The sequence below is a fragment of the Periplaneta americana genome, chromosome 3 (assembly GCF_040183065.1).
Source record: "Periplaneta americana isolate PAMFEO1 chromosome 3, P.americana_PAMFEO1_priV1, whole genome shotgun sequence".
NCBI classification, from domain to species: Eukaryota; Metazoa; Arthropoda; class Insecta; order Blattodea; family Blattidae; genus Periplaneta; species Periplaneta americana.
Genome location: NC_091119.1, coordinates 118,630,883 through 118,651,800, shown reverse-complemented (window position 1 = coordinate 118,651,800; position 20,918 = coordinate 118,630,883). Strand labels below are relative to the sequence as shown.

At 35.3% G+C, this 20,918-nt stretch overlaps 1 protein-coding gene across 1 annotated transcript in view; it reads left to right on the top strand.

Moving 5' to 3' along the window:
* Positions 1–16,209, top strand: part of kl-3 (dynein heavy chain 8, axonemal kl-3) — a 76,388-nt gene extending 60,179 nt beyond the window's left edge. The window contains exons 11-14 of the mRNA XM_069821407.1: positions 677–866; positions 10,237–10,358; positions 12,455–12,616; positions 16,083–16,209. Of these exons, the coding sequence (XP_069677508.1) occupies positions 677–866; positions 10,237–10,358; positions 12,455–12,616; positions 16,083–16,208 (600 nt within the window). The 3' untranslated portion in view covers position 16,209. The remainder of the gene's footprint in view (positions 1–676; positions 867–10,236; positions 10,359–12,454; positions 12,617–16,082) is intronic.
* Positions 16,210–20,918: the final 4,709 nt, after the last annotated feature.

The window sequence follows — 20,918 nt, the reverse complement described above, 5'->3', positions numbered from 1 at the left end:
ATTTTTCCAAAATGTAATCAAGAAATGTACAATAAAATTATGAGTAACACAGGTTGAAATTTCAAAGATGCAGTAATAATAATAATAATAATAATAATAATAATAATAATAATAATAATAATAATAATAATAATAATAATAATAATAATAATAATAATAAATCATAGCTGGGGATTGAACATGGAACATTTTCTTGGCAGGCTACCGCACTACCATTCAGCTATGAAGGCAATACGGAATGCATGAGTATAACATCGAAGCATTTACACATGTCAACCTCTGAACATTCTAAATTTTGATTGCAACATGTGTTATTGTACGTTATATCAAAACATCAGGACTAGTTATATTTGTATTATTGTGATTTATATGCGTGTTGAATTTATGCTGACATCTGTACCTTTTAGCACTCAAAAAAAAACACAGCAGCCACTTTATGTTTCTGTGAGTGTACCTACATAATAGCAGCAACATCTTTTTTTATTTTATTTCTTTTTAACCTGCCTTTTAATATTTAATGAGGCATATTAGTTGGTCTCCAATAAAGTAATTAAAATAAAAGGAGTTTCTTATTGAAACGTGAACAATTCAGAACTCGAGAATTTTAATAGTTTCTGATTAAATTCGATATAAAGGACTTTTTTTTCTCACAACCCAAATTTCACTGCATTTCAAGAATCTTCGAGATGCTCTGGACAATATATACGATGCTAGAGTTCCTACAGTTTGGAAAAAAGGCTCCTGGGTGTCTTCCACTCTCGGCTTCTGGTATACTGAACTGCTGGAACGCAATAACCAATTTTCTACCTGGTGCTTTCAAGGTCGCCCCAACATGTTCTGGATGACGGGGTTCTTTAATCCACAAGGTACGGTAACATACATAATTTTTAATATTAAGAGCGCAGTTTTCTCTAACAACTCGAATATTTAGATTTTTTGGGCGGATCAGGCATCCTTTTAGTGTATAGAGACGTAGGGAAAAAAGGAATAGTGTCAGCTTCAAGAATTGGATATTAGTCCTTGAAAATACAGATTATGAATATTAATCAGTAATCATCCCGACATACTCGAGGATATTCAATCACTGAATTCTTCGTAGCTGGTCCAAAAACATAATGATTGGAAGTATTTGCATGCCAGAATGTTGACTAGTCTGATAACAAACCCCCAGTTAAGCTCTTTTCCTCCAGAACAACACCCAAATATTAGCCTGTAACTTACCAACTTTAAACACATGTAAGTTACCGTACGTAAATTCATTTTGCAGTTTATCATTGAACTTGCATTTTCGCTTAGAAAGCATTGCAAAAGTCAAAACACAAAATTCACCTTCATTTCACTTGCTGCAGCATAAAACCGAACACCTTATCTACCTCTTTAACTACCACCAAGCAATGTTGATTGTTGAAATAGCAACTGATTCGCAAACAATGAGCATGTTATGATAGCTCGATAATGGTCTCGTTTATTAAATGTTTCCAAAATCTGTTATTGTTGCAATATACAGTAATACATGCAACAGACATCCCCGGGACAGATGACTGTTATCTGGTACTATCCCGGAAAATGCAGAATACAATATGTAGCAACACTAGACATAAGTTTCATTTCTGATACCGGTACTAATATTATTATACTGTATTCTACCAGTACTACGTACTGTCGTATAACTTATGTCAGATGACTTGTAGAACAGTTGTACTATGTTCGACTCCCATCCACACCAGTACTCATCAGGATTTTGACACCACCATTATATACCCTTGACAATGAACCTCCATGTTCCTTAAAAGCCATAAGTAAATAAGTACCGGTATAATGAAAAAACTGACTGTACTTTGTTTCCACTTATCTCAACATTTTACTTTAGTTAACTTCACTCACCATACTCAATTTAGCTAATATCACTTGTTTACTTGATATGTTGGTTTCACTCATACTGCAGTATATTGAAAATGTAATTCGTTCCTTGATTTCAGGTAATTTAAGATTCAAGACTATTTAAATTAATTACAAACAAAATTACAGTATTCTTGATTTATTGAATTTACAAATATGATAGATTACATACATCAACTAGTTATCTTCGTTCTTGTGTCCGTCAACTGATGCCAACATTTCTTGAAATATCTTCTACAATCCATGTCTGGTCTTGGGTAATAAAAAACCCAAAGTATAATAATAATGGTAATAATGATTTAATGAACGCAAATTGAAACAAACTATTTTTGTAATTTCAATAACCACATTTCATCTGCAGTCTGCAAAAACTTCAGACGTTCATGTTTTAATAAAAACTTTTCATTGCCATAAGTAACACAGAAAACAAATTAACACATATGGGTGTGTTCTAGAAAATACAGGAATACGTAAGTGAATGCAATGGAATTCTGCACAGGAAAATAGTTCTGTTGAGATTTTGTCATTTGTAACCAATTAAGATCCGTATTTATTGAACGTGACCATATGTAGGCAATCTTACTTTAATTTGCCGTGAATGAATACACTTATTGAAGAATGTGATGTGCATACACATGCCACGGATAAGGTAGGCCCTATGTCAATGTCTGGTGACGTCTGATCAGAGTTCATAGCTAGATCAGTGAATTCCTTCCATTCTATGCAACAGATTTCGTTCAACTAAAGAATGCCCTTTTCGACATGTTTATAATGCACTACGATATTTCTGAAATATTTTCTGAGATGATCATAGACCAATAAAGAGTAGTTATGCTCTGGGGCACAACAATGTGTTTTTGTATTTCCTCACCTAAGTGATCGTTCTGCTGAAAAGAAGTTGCTGGAAGAGTCAAGGCAATTTTATGGATGGAAAGAAGGCACCAGATTCACTGCTACAAAAAAAATCACTGAAATTGATGTCTTTTGCTTCTGTATTTTATTTTCTTTGCCAAATCTTGAGACTCTTCTCTGAAATTATCCTGTATACTTCCAGAGAATTCAGTAGCATTGTGTACAGCTTTATCAAAATCCACAGAGTTTAAATTGTTCTTCATTTTAGGATACAAGATAAAAGTGATGAAAAACATTTTCGTTTCTCATCTGAAAATGTTTGCTGCACTGTTGTCATTATGGAATAAAGAGAAGGAATAAATAATGCTTGTTTGAAACAATCAATTGAAATATTTGTAGGATAATTATTATGGTTAGTCTGGCGTATTGTTTTTCTAGGAGATTTGAAATCCACATTAATAACATCAGCCATTATCTTACAATCTTCAAATATTTCTTTGAATACTTCTGCAAGTGGTTTGAGGTTTGTAGCAAATCAACAGACACGTAAATTGTGTGTGCGTGTGTGTGTTTTTTTTTTGTTTTATTTCATCATACAACATGTCCCATTACACAGCGTAATACTACATGCCTTTGTTTTCTTATTAGGTTTTTATAAATATTTTTCTTATTTATATACTATGCAGTAATAATGGTTAATTTTCGGGAAGTTTGGCCAGTTTTATAGTTCATATTCATAAATAATAACTTATTGTTTTAGTCAAAAAAAAAAATATGAACACATCCGTTATCTTATCATTTGAAAATGTATCACTATAGTCAACACTAATAGCCCATACTTAAAAGAAAAAAATACAAAGATACTGCTACAGATAGACAATGCATACTTAATTCACCATTAAGCTTCAATTCATATGTCATCACCTCCTCTTTCACTCACTTCTACCCTCATTCATCTCCACCAATAGAATACACCGATGCGCAACACATAAGATAGAAGCCTCATGGCCACTGCAATGAAGCATCTCTCTTCACAATGTTCGTACAGATTGTTTAAAATGTGATAGTTTTTAACATACCGATATCTTGACACTTAACATTGTAATACTTATACCCTTATAAATTCTCCAACTCAATAGCATTAATAAATTTTCGATATTCATTCATGAACTTTCCTATTAGTTGCGTTTTATTTGCAGGCCATGTTCCTCCCTTTTGAATTATATTTCTTTTTAGTTTCTTTCTGTCCTCGTCGAGTTTGTTACAGTCATATAGGATGTGGTTAACTGTTTGCTCCCCTCCTCTATAGGAACAGGTTGAGTCTTCAGTGATGTGGAATCGTTGGTAGTATGCTCTTAGTCGTCCATGTCCTGTTAACGTTGTAGTGAGGTTTGGTGTCAGTGTTATCCTTAGTTTAAGTCTTTTTGCGACTGTAGGAAAGTATTGTCTGGTTTCTTCTCCTTTCGTGGTGTTTCTCCATTCATTTTCCCATTTTGCTATACTTTCCTCTCGCAATATTTTCTGGATGGTACTTTTTGGGACCTTTTTGTAGCACTCCAACTCTTCTAGTACTGTTGCCCTTTTTGCCAGTTTGTCGGCCATTTCATTCCCTTGTATCCCTATGTGAGCCTTAACCCATCCTATATCTATTGTCCAGTTTTGTTTGCTTAGTATTCTGAATTTCTCCCTAATTGATTCTATTAATTGATTATGGTTTTTAGTGTTCCGTAGTGAATCTAGTGTGACTTTACTGTCTGTGTATATTGCTGCATTTTTAGGGCTGTTCAACATTAGATCTATTGTCTCAATTTTTTCCATTGCCTTCAGGATTGCTAGCTGTTCTGCCTGATTGTTAGAACAACGTTTGTCTAATTTGTACTGTAGCTGATGTACTATTTCATTGTTGATGAATATTGCTATTCCAGAGCCTACCCCTTGTTCTGTTCTGCTTCCATCCGTATATACTTCAACAGTGTAATTCTTCTTTAGGTTTGTCTCCTGTATTGTAGGAAAGTCCGCTGGGTGAGGCCATTTCTTGTAATTTAATGGAATATCCACTTGCCATTCTGAGATTTGTTTCATTATTTTGTACTCGTCAGCGATTTCTCGTAGTTTGTAAATGATGGGTGTCAGTCCTGTCAATACGCAGAGAGCTTCAGTGGAAGTGGTGCGAAATGCTTTAGCTATTTTTATATTTATTAATCTTTGCACTCTTATGTACTTCGTGCAGTTGTATTTCCTGTTAAGTGCTTCTATCCACACCGGTGCTGCATAGGATAACAATGGTAGGATTGCACCTTTGTATATCGTTTTTAGAGCTTGATGTTGAAGACCCCAGTTCAGCTTGGCTGATTTGGATAATACATGTATTAATTTAGTAGTTTTCTCCGTAACGTGCTGTATGTGGTCATTGAAGTTGAAGTTCTGATCAATAATTATTCCTAAATATTTTATTCTTTCCACTTGCTCTATTGCTTTGTTGTTGAGGTAAATATTTATGTTTCTTCCGTCTTTGCGTTTTCTGTTGATCAGCAGAGCTTTTGTCTTTTGTTCATTGAATCTGATTTTGTTGTTCTTGGGCCAGTACTCGATTTTTTTTAGTTCTACATTAGCATAATTTTCCGCCTCCAGAGTGCTTGTACCTTTTGTTATTACTAGTAGATCATCGGCAAATGCTACCACTTTTGTGTGTCTTGTGTAATTTAAATTGAGTAGCGAATTGTACTGTAAATTCCAAAATCCAGGTCCACTGCAGGCTCCTTGGGGGCAGCCCTTGCTTACTTTTCTCTCAATTTTAATGTTGTTAACTGCCAATACTGCAGTTCTCTGACTGAAATAGTTTCTTGTAAGATTATACAAATTGCTTGGGTAGTTGAAATCTCTCAGGCTCTTCAGTATACTAGGCCACCAGGCTGCATCGAAGGCTCCCTGTACATCGAGACTTATCAACACCACACTCTGACCGCTTCTTAAGTTTTCTTCAACGTAGCCTTTGATTGCCATTGCTGCATCTGTAGTACTTTTTTGTGGTGTAAAGCCATATTGACTATCGTTAACTAAATTTTTTGTGTACACATGATGAGATATTCTGCTGATTAAAAGTTTCTCTAGCACTTTCCCTGCTGTGTTCAATAAACTGATCGGGCGATATTTTCTGACCTCTGAGCTTTTTTCGTTTCCTGGCTTCACTATAGGTATTAATGTAGCTCTCTTCCATTGCTCGGGGAAATTATCATTTCTTAGACAGCTGTTATAAATGGCAGTCGTGTGTGTGTGTGTGTGCACTTAGCGGCAAAAAGAATGGGCCGACCCTTGGTCGATAGAAATGCTAAGTTCTATCGGGCGGTTCACTCATGTAAACATAACCCACTGCAAGGCATTGCTGTGGTGTCTTTTCATTGAAAGTCGTCCGACTATAATGTAGTAAACCTTACGAGCAGTGTGTGGCCCAGTGGTAAGAAGTCTCACATCCGTGTCAGAGGTTGTGAGTTCGCCTCCCGGTACGGTAAAATTATTATTTTTTTACTTTAACTTTTACTTAATTTATTAGTTTAAATGTGAAATGGCATTTGTTAACAAACTTCGTTATGCCTGCCTTGTAAAAATATTATTGCCCATCACCTGTGGGCTATTAATAGGTGAGACCTGGCCTGTATAAACAAAAATATTTGTTTCACATCCTAAAAAACCGGTCGCATATCAAACAAAAATAAATAATTAAATTAACAAAAACAAACAATTTTTAAATATATTAACAAAACAAGGCCTGTGGTGGAGACTAGTATCTCGTCCACAAACCACCTGCGTCAACAACTGCCCTCATTCTGCGCAGCATGGAGTCCACAAGATTATGGAACAGGTCTAAATTCTTGGCCATCTCCTCCCACCCATCTAGAACTCTGTCCCACAATTCCTCAGGTGTCCGAACGGGTGGTTGTTCTGCCCTATTAGAGCGTAGGATCCTTTTGACTGCAGCCCACAAATTTTGAATCGGATTCATATCTGGTGAATTTGGAGGCCAGTCGACTGGGTCGACATCACGCCTCCTCGTAAACCATCTTTGAATCCGGTTGGCAGTGTGTATTGGATGATTATCCTGCTGGAAGAAAAGTGGTCCTTCTGGATATCGTTTTCGGGCAGAAGGGATCATTACATTTGCCAAAATGTGTTCATAGACTTCTGCCATAAACCACCTGTGGATGCGTTCCAGAAGTCCTGCCCCATCGTATGACATCCACCCCCAACACGCGACTCTCACGCAACCGACTTTTAATTCGTCTCACGAAGCGTTCATCGTATCAGTGGCCATTCATACAATAAACTAGGGCAGTATTATCGTTGCTATTGGAGACAATTACCTCGTCGGAGAAAATGACATTTCTCCAATCGAAGTCCTGTTGAAGAGTAGCATACGCAGAATGCTATTGGAGACAATTACTGGTCAGAGAAAATGACATTTCTCCAATTGAAGTCCTGTCAGAGAGTAGCATATGCAGAATAACCTATGCGAACCAGGGCAATGAGTTATTGTTTCTGTGCCATCTTCAAGCATAATGACGAGACAGAACGTTGTATTAACAGATAGCAGTATTGCTTGAAAGAGAGAGAGAGGTTTATTATTTATTAGAGTTTGGGCATATTCTAAGAGATATCGCCACATAATTATAGCTTTGCGAGACACATATGATGGCAAATTTGTAATAAAAAAAGAAGATTGGGGAGATTCGAACCTTGAGCTACTACTACCAACTTGTTCAATAGACCAATGCCATAACGACTTACGCTACTGTGACTGTTAATTTTGGTTCGGCATAATACGTGGCTTTCCTGTTCATATTCACTCCGGTTGATTTTATATTTATCAATTTTATTATTATTTCACTCTTCAAAGGCCCTGATGTATCTAGAATCAACCCGCCATTCGATTTTATTACATATTTTAGACTCTTAAACAAAATACAGCAAATTTAAATGGTTTAATTATGTGTTACCTAGTGAACTACGGCTTTGACGAGATGAGCATGCGCATTGTTATGTCTTTGGAACTTAGAAATTGTCGGCCGGCCCAGTCTTTTTGCCATTAAGTGTATGTATGTATGTGTGTATTTATTTATTAACACTACAATTGGGTATACACCTGGTGGCAGTGATAGAGTGATGTAAGAGTGGAAAGAGCAGAAAGCAGCTCGTGTGCTCTCTGCCGCACTTTACTGTTAAAATTCATTGTTGTTCCTGTAGTCTTTCTATGATGACTGTAAAGTTACTGCTGAAATGTCTGATACTTTTGTGTTTTTAAGTCAATAAATTAAGCTTCCTTAGAAAAAGCTGAATAATAGATTTAAGACTCTCAGTTCTTAGATGCAGTCACTGCAGCTCCCTGCGGGCAGCTCAGGTTGTTTCATTGGCTATATGTTAGGTAAAACTAATATTGCTGTGCAATTAAGTTAAGCGTACAGAAGAAACATTATCAAACATAACGAAGAAGTAAGGGAAAATCCTGAAATTCTTTAAAAACTTATCAAATGTACAAAATATTGTGGACAATATGAACTTCCCCTCAGGGAACATGATGAAAAAAAAATTGATTCGAAGAACCTTGTTGTATTGCGTGGATTGTTACAGTTTGCGATTAATCTAAATTAGCGTCTCAAAACTAATTTCGAACATGCCACTGCATTTACAATTAATTCTAAAATAATTAAAATATAAATGCTGCATATTGAGTATACGCTGAGATCTGAAATTCAGACTGAAATCAGTGGTGCTAAAATTTAGCTGTCATGGCAGATGATATCACACACTTCTCTGAACAAACTCAGGAAGTTTCTGTTTTTCGTTGTGAATACAACGGTTTGGTGCAAAAAAAGTTTTGGAGTTTATAAATCCTTCATCTTAAGAAGCTAACATCTTGCCTGCATTCATTTTAGAACACGTACTGAAATGTAACAATGAAAAACTAACAGCCCAAGCACATGACAGAGCTGTCTTAATGAGTGGAGTAGAAATGGGATCCAAGGATTTGTAGAAGAACATTATCCAAATTCTCACTTCATTCATTGCTGTGCTTATCAGATAAATTTAGTAACGGGACAGAGGTTTTGATTTTTAAATGATCTTTATAGAACTTCTGCCTTTTTCTCGAGATTTTCACAGAACACTTCTGTACTTGATAAAATATGATGTCAAAGAACTTCACAAGCATCTGCGACTAGGTATAATTTCAACAGCAGCATTGTGAACACTGTACATACATATATGAAAATGTGAAGACATTTAAAGAATGTTTTCAGGAGTTACCATTCAAATACTAATTGTAGACACTACAAATAGAAGAATAAACATTTCTGTTTTGGATTTTTTTTCATCAAGTGATGCCTGATGTAGATGTTCTGTACGATCAGCTTCAAAGTCACATAGCTACTTCAGCCAATATCCTTACAGGTTTGCAATATTTTTATGAAATCATATCCAGAATCAGGAGTGAGTGGTCCATTGAATATTGTGGTGAAGAAAATGCTTCTGCCAAATCGACAAAATCGGTCGTAGCTGCAAAAGAAATTTTCGTCCAAGCCAGAGAAAGATGCAATTTCATTTCTCACCTTGCAGCCACTAATCTCTTGGAAACAAACCATTTTTGTCTTTACTGCAAAGAATTTCTAGAGTAGACATTTAAAAAAAATAGCAGCAACATATCCTGTGTCAAAGAAGAAACGTTTTCAAACTGAATTAATTGTATTGAATGAAAAAAGAGAGTTTCATGAAGAACATGATGTGCTAAAACTGTATCAGATCCTGATGGAAGGTGGGCTCGAAAACTTTTTAAGTGAAGTGTTTTCTCTCTGGAAAATTGTATTACGATAAAATCTGAGAATAAAGAAATTACTGATTAAATTTCCAACTTCTTAACTGTGTTAATATTTAGGATTTACCTTAGCTGACTAGTTTCGAAGTCTTTTCTTCATTGTCCAAATCCTAGTGGAGATCCCACGCTATCTTCTGGTTTCCTGTTGTGGTGGGGTGTGTTCATTTAGTCAGCTAAAATAAATACCAACTATTAACACAGTAAAGAAGTTGGAAATTTAATCAGTAATATATGTGTTAACAGTGTATATAGAAACATGAAAAAGAAGAAGAAGAAGAAGAAGAAGAAGAAGAAGAAGACATTTTTACGTAGTACAAGAAATGAATTTTAATTTATTTTATTGCAATTACTGCATGAAATAAAGGTTATGTAGGTGCATGCACTGAATTTATTTCTGTCCTATACTTACTAGTAATGATTTTTCGAAGTGAAATTTTGATGTATCAAAATGTACTGCAGCACCTCCCAATTCGTAAGTTCACTGGCCGCCTCTGCAGAAGCATCTCTTTCATTGTTGGTTACTAATCTGCATTATGAACAGCTGTGTTATGCCCTTGTTATGCTGCTAGACTGACCATTATTAAGTACTAGAATTACAGTCAATTGGCTTTTTCCTCTGTCAGGATTCCTTACTGCTATGAGGCAGGAAGTGGCCCGTGCTCATAAGGGCTGGTCATTAGATATTGTCACCCTCCACAATGAAGTGACCAAGAACCTGCCAGAGGAAGTGAAGACACCACCAGCGGTGAGTAGCCCAGTAATCATTCCTTTATTTTCTGCCTCATTAAATGAAGTAGAGAAACTTTTTATGGTGCTTCAGTGAAGAACAGCAGAGATTTTGACGGAAATGTTAGTTGAAATTAACTCATGTTTTTCTTCTTGACTCTTTCTTACATAAAGACAAGGTTAGTTTTCCAAGAACATTGCAGTAATTTTTAATAGAGATTCAGCAGGTTGTCATCACTGGTATGTTTTTAGCTTCAGAACTGCAGGAAGAAAGTTTAATATGCTTCTATCTCGAGTCTCGACTGAACCATTTCATTTTAATTTAGAAATTTACATTACATTGTTGGTGACCTCTCAAAAACTCAAAAAGAGTTTAGAAACTGTTCTAGCCATGCTTGTTAACTTTAACATGACCTGTCAGAAATTTACTGCAAAATTGAGATCCAGAGAAGACCTGCTTAAAAAATTCACTCTTCTGGGGGGGGGGGGGGACACAAGAAAACAATAGATTAAGTTACTACGGTATTTTGAATATTTTTAGTGTATAAATAGAATGAGTATTTTATTTTTTTAAAGTATCTAAGACCATATATTTAAGTGAACTGCAATCTAACAGAAATGTTAAAAGTACTGTAATTTTTTCATATGTTGATATTATTCATGCAGACCAAGTCACACATTGATATTCACCTAATAGTCATTTGACATACTACGATTTGTTGTAAGTAAAGTTACATGATACACATTTCTCCTCCTGCAATTTCACATATAGCACAATTTATCTTTTTTATTGAACATGACCTAATTAACTTATATGCAATTTGTAACACGGCTATTTTGGCATTCCGTCATTTTAACATATTATAATAGGTAGTTTTTGGCATATACCATTTTTGACATACAATATTTTTACTTATGCATATCTATGAATGGCGGCCAGGTAGCTCAGTTGGTAGAGCAGCTGGCTATGGACTGGAAGGTCCGGGATTCGATCCCAGGTGGTGACAGGATTTTTTCTCGTTGCCAAACTTTCAGAACGGCCCCGAGGTTCACTCAGCCTCCTATAAAATTGAGTACCGGGTCTTTCCCGGGGGTAAAAGGCGGTCAGAGCGTGGTGCCGATCACACCACCTCATTCTAGTGCTGAGGTCATGGAAAGCATGGGGCTCTACCTCCATGCCCTCCAAGTGCCTTCATGGCATGTTACGGGGATATCTATACCTTTCCCATATCTATGAATAATATGTATTTTTGCAGGACAATAATTCATAGTGTGATGTTATGTCTGTATGTTTTGAGATGTACTACAATTTCATCTTCTTTGTACTGTTGGTACCTCTGAACAATGGAATGGAATCTCCTATGTACTCTTTCATACACAGATTTTTGCTTTTATTTAATTTTTCTTCCTGCATCCAAGTCATACATAATTTGTTTTGTGTCTTGATGTTCTTTTCCTGTTTCCTGTAGTACAGAGTACAAATGGGATGGCGTTCTCCTACCATAAGCGAGAATAAATGGTGTCACCTCTCAGCAGTTATGTTACAGGATCTAGGTTCATTATGTAGGATTGCATAATACTGGTGCTCGGGCGAATACCGAGCTGGGGTAGCCCTTTTTCTCCCACATGCAGCTCTCCCTCGTACATTGTTATGTCAAGTAATCAGCATCTTCTATTAGGGCAATGGGAATATCACTGTAGTAATGTAAGTTATATCAAAATTACGTAGGTCTATTTTAAAATTCCAATAAAAGACATGCTAGTTACTGTCAAATATAATATGGGACAAGGAATTAAGCAAATCGAATGTATTCTAATATTTAGTACGGTACCAGTAAATTGAATGAACATATGTAAAAAGTAGGCTATAGTATATGTGATTGAAGTATGCGAAATGTTCTTTAGACGAAATTCAGTGTGCCAAACGTCATGGAACCGTTGATATCTGTCCCTGAAAATTGTGAAAAAAATTTGGTAACTTTACTATAGAATCACTCGTATAATTATGAGCTATAACCAGATTGATTTTTCCATGCTAAATGTGTTACCGGTATGTTAGAAATAGGAGCTTCAGTCGCACACTAACTTTTTTTTGCACTTCTGATAATGTTACAGGAAGGAGTATATGTTTATGGCCTATTTTTGGATGGGGCTGGCTGGGACAAAAGAAACAGTCGTCTGGTGGAGTCTCCTAGCAAAGTATTATTTGTTGCATTGCCAGTTGTACACATCTTTGCCATCAATAGCACAGACCCTAAGGATCCCAAGCTGTATCAGGTAATAATTGCACATGAATCAAAATGACGAAAAATCTTAATTCACCCATTGTAATGAAAGTTTATCACATCTTACCAAATTTATGCAAGACATATTTTACGGATACTTTGTATAAACATACAGACACACACATACACGTAGGGACCTACTTCTTGTGTGTACAGTTTGGAGGGGATAGGAGACTCGACACTGATGGTTAAATGTCTGGACTTGAAGTATGTGCACACTTTAACACAGAAAATGGTCGCTCTCCTGTAGCGTGAATATGTCAAAGTGTCATTCAGGTTAACGCGAGATCCACACAGGGAATAAGCATTAAGGTCCAAGGATGAAGTCAAGTCATAGCAGCGACATATCTGTGAAGCCTTCATGGCTTAGCGATAAAACCCTTTTTTTTTTCTCGTTACAAAGACTGGGCTTCGAATCTCTCTATATAAAATGCACGCATGTAAACACAGCACACACGATGATTCGTGAGCTATTCCGAGGTGGGACTTCGTCTCTGAACAGCGACCAATTTCCGTGTCAAAGGGTGTACATACCATTGTTTCATTAACATATTATTAATTTAAGTGTCTTTGCGGATTGAAAAGATATATTTGTGCCATTATGAAATTTCTTTCAATACTCCTAAATAACGTTTGAACTGGAATATAAATGTTTAATATGGAAAATGATCTTTGAAGTAAGTGAAAGGATTAGCAAACTGATTCCCAGTCTTACAGGAATACAAACGCAATATATTAATGTGATAGTAGTAGTAGTAGTAGTAGTAGTAGTAGTAGTAGTAGTAGTAGTAGTAGTAGTAGTAGTAGTCCTGGTCACTCCACAGGGAAGCATAGGGCCTTGATGAAAGCACACCATCGTACTCTATTGTTCGCTTTAATTTCTTTCCAGCTTTGCCCTGCCCGTTTAGCCTCATCTCTAATTGTGTTGCTCCATGTTATTGTAGGTCTTCCTCTCTTCGTCTGTTCAGTCCTTAGGGGTTCCAATCCAGAGCCATTTTAGTGATGTTATCATTTTCTCTCCTTAGTACATGCCCAATCCACTTCCATTTTCTGAATTTGATTTCTTTGCTGATTTCATGCTGATCTGCTCTTCTCCAAAGTTCCTTATTATATTAATGTGATAGCAGTCATTTAATGCTGAAGTATGCCACAATTATGTGTTCTATTCCCATGGTTCCTTTCACCAAAATTTTAGTTTTTACTTATCAAATTCTGTAATGTGTTTGAATTTGATCTGAACTTCATTTATTTTTGGACATTACATAACACATAAAAAAACTCTAAATTTTCAGACTTGTCCCTCAGCTTGGTGCGAAAGAGGAATTAATTCCCATCCTAACTGAACTAGGCAATTTAGTTAAAAAAATAGAAGAAATACTGCAAAATATCTATTTTTATTGTATTGCCAATAAAAGGAGATACCAAAAAATTTGCTAACAGCAGGATGATAACCCTAATATCACATATGAGCAAGATTATATTAAAGATCATTCAGAAGATAATGGAGGATTTATTGAGCAAGGACTGTCCTTAAAATAAGCAGCATTTAGAAGAAATAGAGGGACACATGATCACATAGCCAACGAAGAATTGATCATAGAATCAAAAATAGGATCCCAGAAGCTTTTCCTAAGCTTAATTGATTACATGTTATGATCAACTCGGCTGGTGCATGGGCACTGTTTACTGCTAGCAGGCAGAGCAAGTGGGCATTACGTCATCCTCGACATTATGCAACTTTATCTCCAATTCAGTAGCAATCTTGGTAGAAGTTAGCTGTGATGTCGAATATACAGTCAGTGGTGACAACTCATGCTCTTTGTGCAAGAGATCTCTTTGCTGCACATGAGCAGTATGCAAGAGCAGACCTCCCTGGATATTATATTAAGTTGTGCCAGTTAAAATTGTCCTTTTAAGAACTACATAATACTTTACATTTTTTACATTAAAATTCTGAATTTCTCTGAGATTAGAAACAAGATAATTTTCCAAGTTTAGAAACAACAACCATGTGTTAGTTACAAACTGGCTCTCTACTGCCTGTGGTATTGAAATATGAATGAGAGCAGCTTTCATTTCAGGAGATATTGGACACATTTGATTCTGGCTATAGCCATCTAGTATAAAAGGAGACATAATAGTTGTCATAAAATACGTTTTTGTTGTTTTTTTATGTGAGGAAATCTGGGAAGATTATATTTAAGTTTACTTATATCATTTTTGTGACAATTATACGTTTGGCAGGACTTACAGTAAATTATTACGATTCTATTCTTCATTGTAGTAATATTTATTTACATTTATTAACAATCAGTCTGTGTACAATATTCACTCAATTTGTCAAATAGCTGTTTGTTATGAATTACGAGTGGCACACCATACTAAAAAGTGCACAGTGGATCAATTACTTTACATATTAAATATTCATACACAATAATCAATATATGACATTTTATCAAGAATTTCAGACCAATATGTCAGCAGATTTCTTCATCTAGTTTTGTTGACAAAGATATTGACATCACAATTACTTCAGTATTCAACTGCATTATTTGTATCATATTACTAACAAGGGAACTGTTAGTGAACTCATGTGGAAATCATTTCTCAAATTGTGCACATATTTATACAGATATAAAAAGTCAGCTACACATACTAACTATAAGGTTTTGAAATTGAGGCTTGAATAAAATATTGTCAGCCATCAGTGTAACTCAATCGATAGTGAGTTCAACTTATTTTGGATTCCCATTTGGGCTGATTACCTTTCGGATTTTTTCCGAGTTTTCTCCAACTGTAAGGTGAATGTCAAGTAATTTCATGGCGACTCATATCGCCAAAATACCATTTCGCTATCAAAAATTGCACATGCTAAATACCCTGCTGTTGATACAGCATCATTAAATGATTAAAAAAATGAAAGGATGTCAAAAAATTGAGTAGCCCCCGACCTTGAATAACTTAGATAGTTCATTCAGTTGGCACAGCACATTATATGCACGACCTTATCTCGCATGATAGCACATGAATTCACGAAAGAAGGTAATTCATCCACTCACTCTAAGTATGTGCTGTTGTTTCTTAATGCAACATTCACACCCTTACAGTTAATATGGACAACTAATTTGTTATATTTGTCTATCTACTGTGGAGATCTAACTACCGTGCATTTTGAAGGGTGATTTCACATGGGCTTATTAATAATTTCTTTGTAAGAAAACATTACATTTTAATTAGTAAGTTACATAGAAATCAGGGTTAAATTTGTCATATCACTCTTGCAGTATTGCTGCAAATAATAATCTTTAGCAGAATTATTATTAGTCTGTTGACACAATCTAGAGCAAAATGCAACAATACATTTTACACTTAATATAACATTTTATTTAAACCTGAGCATGTAACGTAAGAATTGATAACAGCACTCAGCATACCAAAAAAGAAAAAAAAAATTTCAGGTACCTGTCTACAAGAAACCCAATCGGACTGATCTGACATTCATTACTCCTTTATGGCTACCTAGTCTGAAGCCTCCTGAGCATTGGATACTGCGTGGAGTAGCCATACTTTGCGACACCAAATAAAAAAATTATCTGTTCTTCCATTCACTCATATTGAATATACTAATGCAAGACGAAATAAAATTATAAGCAGTATATATAATTTCACAAAAATGTAAAAATAAAAATAATTTCATAAAATAACCTGTTTTATGTAACAGTAGAATAGTACAGACCCAGAAACAAAATTTGGGCCACCTGAATTTTTCACTGAACATGTGCGATATGTTATAACTGGAACTTGGAAAATTCAGGTGGCCCAGATTTTGTTTCTAGGTCTGTAAAAATATACAACTTTATATTGGAAATCTGGGCACCCTCTCTCCATTTTGTTAAATTATACACTACTATTAAACTGGCAAACTTTCCAGTTCCTGGTGTAAGTGGAAGGCAATGCTCAAACAACCACGTATTTCTTTAAAATTAATTACTTTCTGCAAATGGGATGGACAAACTATTCACAGTCCCTAAGCTTGCTGCTGAAACAGGCAGGAATGCAGCAGATGCATTGTATAGCATATTGGAAAAATGGAGTATGGTGAATGAAATTCAAGGTAGGTGTTGTCAACACAGGCAAAGTAAATGGGGCTTATGTTTTGTTGGAGAATGAACTCCGAGGGAAAATTTTGTGGTTAGTATGTCGCCACTATATGCTCGAAATTATGTTGGGATAAGTGTTTACACTATGTTTAAGACCATCATAAATATTTATTTTAAAAAGATTAAATACTTCATAGAATGGAATTGATTGTGATATTCATTAAGGTCTGGATAATTTTCCTGAGAATGACAAATGTGTGTGTATCCAATGACTACCCACTTCACTTACGTCATTCGAGTTCCGCATATTGCAAATAGATGCCAGGAATGTGACCCATTGTCAAGTTCCACACCACTTCGGCAGGCCACACTGTGCGTGATGTGTATCTGTGGAGAGTTATGTCATGTATTAGGATGAGTGTATGTATAAATGTTCGTGTAAGTGTAGTGTAGGGAATGGACGAGGATGATATATGAAGATGAGGAAGGGGAAAGGGAGAACTGGTGCTGGCATGTAGCCTCCTGTCGAATAGCACAAAGGGGGCCAACAGGCTTAATGTCCCCATCTGACAGATGAATCACTATCAACAGTGACATAATTATACCTTCTCTTCATATGCACTGCGGAGAGATTGGGATTTAACCCATACATATTGGTGCACAATTTAGTGATTAGAAGTTGTGCATCACCACTTCTCCTAATCCCGACATAGAAATTTTACACGAAACTCTCTGACACTACCAGGGATCGAATCCAGGTCGGCTAGTCTGGAACTTCAAAAATATAACAATCAACTCTTTGATATCTCCACTGAAGTTCAAGTCTCAGCTTAGACACTATATGGAAGTAATAGAGTTAATAGTCTTGGGTCATCCCTTAGAGCAAGTTCACTGGCGAGCACCAAGGAACCATGTAGATAGATGGAAAAAAATCATGAAAATTATCCTCTTTCGTAACCAGGATGCTAAAACTAACAGAGTGGGAAACATTTCAGGTAGAGTGGTTTGTGAAGTTTGGCTCACTTGATATTGAACAAACTGGATTGAAACCCGACTAACTGCAAATTCACTGCTGCATACCTTCTGTTTGGGCAATATAAGGAAAAATACCAATTTACAGACTAGTAAAGAAGACTTTGGAACACTATTTGTAGCACGTTTCTGACGAACTGGTTAGTCTGAGTATTTTCAGCAAGCAAAAATTGAGCTCATGACTACTAATCCATCCCAGCATATGATGGGAACAATTAAATATAATTGCCAGATTTTGCTTCTATAATAACAGAAGATTTACTGAAAAACTACAAATCAATGATGAGGCTATTTTCAGTTTACCACCAGGATAATGGAATGGAGGTGTCAAGCTATTTCAAGAGCTTAACGAACTCGTAACTAATGATGAACTTGAGAACCAATTGTTATTGCAAGTTGTGGAAATAAATTGTAAACCAATCCTAACTGAAGCTAAAAAAACAGCAGTGGTCGAAAGTGTTAAATATGACTCAGCAAGAGCATTGATTATTATAGTTCTCTATTTTATACTCTGTAAAATAGCATCTGAGTAGCTCAGTTGGTACAGCAATGGCTACAGACTGGAAGGTCCTGAGTTCATTCCCGGGTGGTAATAGGATTTTTTTCGTTTCCAAAACTTCCAGAATGGCCCCAACATTCACTCAGACTTCTATCATATACAGTACCAAGTTCTTCCTGAGGATAAAAGGTGGTCGGAACATGTGCCAACCACACAATCTAATACAGAGGTCAAGATAGCATGGAGTTCTATCTCCATGCCCACAAATGATTTCATAGCATGTATGGGAGATACCATTACATTGTAAAATAAAAGTGTTTTGCTAAATTGTTTTGCCTTAATTGAGTAATATATTTTCGTACTTAATTAAACAAAATCGGCAAAAATTTTGTCACTTTTTTAAATACTTCAGGACACTGAACACCCTTTTACATTAATTGTAAAATGATGCCCATGAATTTGTCAAAACACTTCAAGTAAATGTAAAAAAATTAAAGGGTGCTTTTGTAGCTCTTACTTGAAATTCACTATATACTAGTATGATGGACCACACTAATCTACAGTCTAAATAACTCTTATTCAATGGAATCAGTTTGCACTCTATTTCATTATCATGCTGGGTATTTAGTAGTAGTACTGTAAGTCTGAAATTTTTTGACACTTTTAGCAAAAACTTGTCTGTGGTGTAATAATCATGATGAAGATCTGGAACACATTCTTCTATACTGTTCATCCATAAACCACAATAGAAGTAAATTAAAAACATCAGTACCAGTTGCAGAAGACACAGCCCTGCAGTATATATTGACTACACCCCACCTCTGGCTACTAGCAACAGGCATCTATAATGAACACTGATCAAAATACCCCTCATTTCTCGTGAAAAACAACAACTGAATAGACTACAGTGAACTATAGTGGACTTTATGTTGTCAGCAAACAACTGGATACATTAAGAAGATTGATTGATAGCAACAAACACACAGCTAGAATCCGCAGATGCAGCAGGAGCAGAAGGAACTTGTGCACTTTTCTCATTTAATTCCAGTCTGGGATCTTATACTACAAATTTTGATGGCGAAATAACCGCAATTCATACATCCTTAACGAACCTTCTATATAGAATAAACAAATGTCAGGATGCTGTTGTGCTGTCAGATTCTCAAGCAGCTATACTAGACATTGTGAGTCTTTACTCACCAAAATCATAACAAATACACGAATGCAGAAAAATGATAGGCCTATATCATCTAAGAAATTTAAAACGAAATATTATTCTTCAGTGGATCTCATCACATAATGTTTTGATTGGGAATGAATCTGCAGACTTTTTGACTAAGAAAGGCACAGAAATTCTACAAAAAAAACTCAACGAAGTTTATCCTACCATTCTGTAAAACTGCTAATCAAGAGAAAATGTCAATCAATGTACAGTTTCCATAGAAAAGGATGAGACGATTGAATATTCCTAAGTCTCAGATGTAAGACACTGCGCATGATCGGAGACCAGAGCACTGATACACAAGATAACGAATATTGAGTTACTTAAATTCAGGCTATTTGGTTTGTTACTAGCATCGTTCCGACATTCACTTCAAAAACTGCAAAAAATATGATAATATTACGTAAATAAAAGATAAATATATATATAAATCATGTAGTTAAATCGACAATGGACCTTCATGACTAGATCGACACTCCGCACAGAAAGGAAAGCTTTCGTGTCGTTTCAATAGCTTAGACGCTAAGACTTCTGCGTCTCGTGTAGAAGAGTGCGAGTTCGATTCCTAGTCTACACAACGATTTTTTTTTTTTTTTTGCTTAAATAACTTTGAAATAGCTAAATAACGTTGAAATAGAGTTTTACAAAGTCCTCAGAGTAAGTGTTAATGATCACAGACAATACAAAATTACAAGTTATAATATTGTAAACGTTAATCTAATGAATGCATTTATACATACACACACATACAATGTAAATGCATATATATTAAAAATTAACAATTAAAATTAAATTTAAAAATATTCCTAAGCCACACAGACAAACTTTTACAAAGGTTTAGAGTCCTTAGGCTATGTCATTTGTTGAGTAGTTATTACAATATTTTATTAGTAGCTTTCCCATATGTGTAAGAATTGCACTCCCCCAAAACAATTTTTGTTAAAAGTGTGGCTTTGGATTATTTCATTCTCACCCCTTGAGTAGATTTTAACTATTTTATCTACGTGTTTGCAATAGTGTTTAATTTAATGTTCATTCAATTTTATTCATGTTATGATTGAATGAAAAAACGCTGTTGCAGTTATTGACTAATTACATATATTAATACTAATTATTAAATGCATCTCTTAAATAACCAATTGCAGTATCTTTTGCAAAATCTTGAATGTTTAAGTTGTCAATAATATTTCTGTACTATATACTATAAGACATTAAAAGAATTCGCAATAGATTTGGGATCCTCTAGTTTATAATCACTGGTTTTAATGAAAAAATATTTTCTTTCTTAGAATATCTACAAGTTTAACTTCAATAATATTCCGAGTAGCTTTAATTGCATTATCTGAATGTTGTACTTTTCTATTCGAATGTATTCTATTTCCCTCTTTCATAATGTTTGATAAATTACACCGTACTTCTTGTAGTATTTAAGAACATGAGG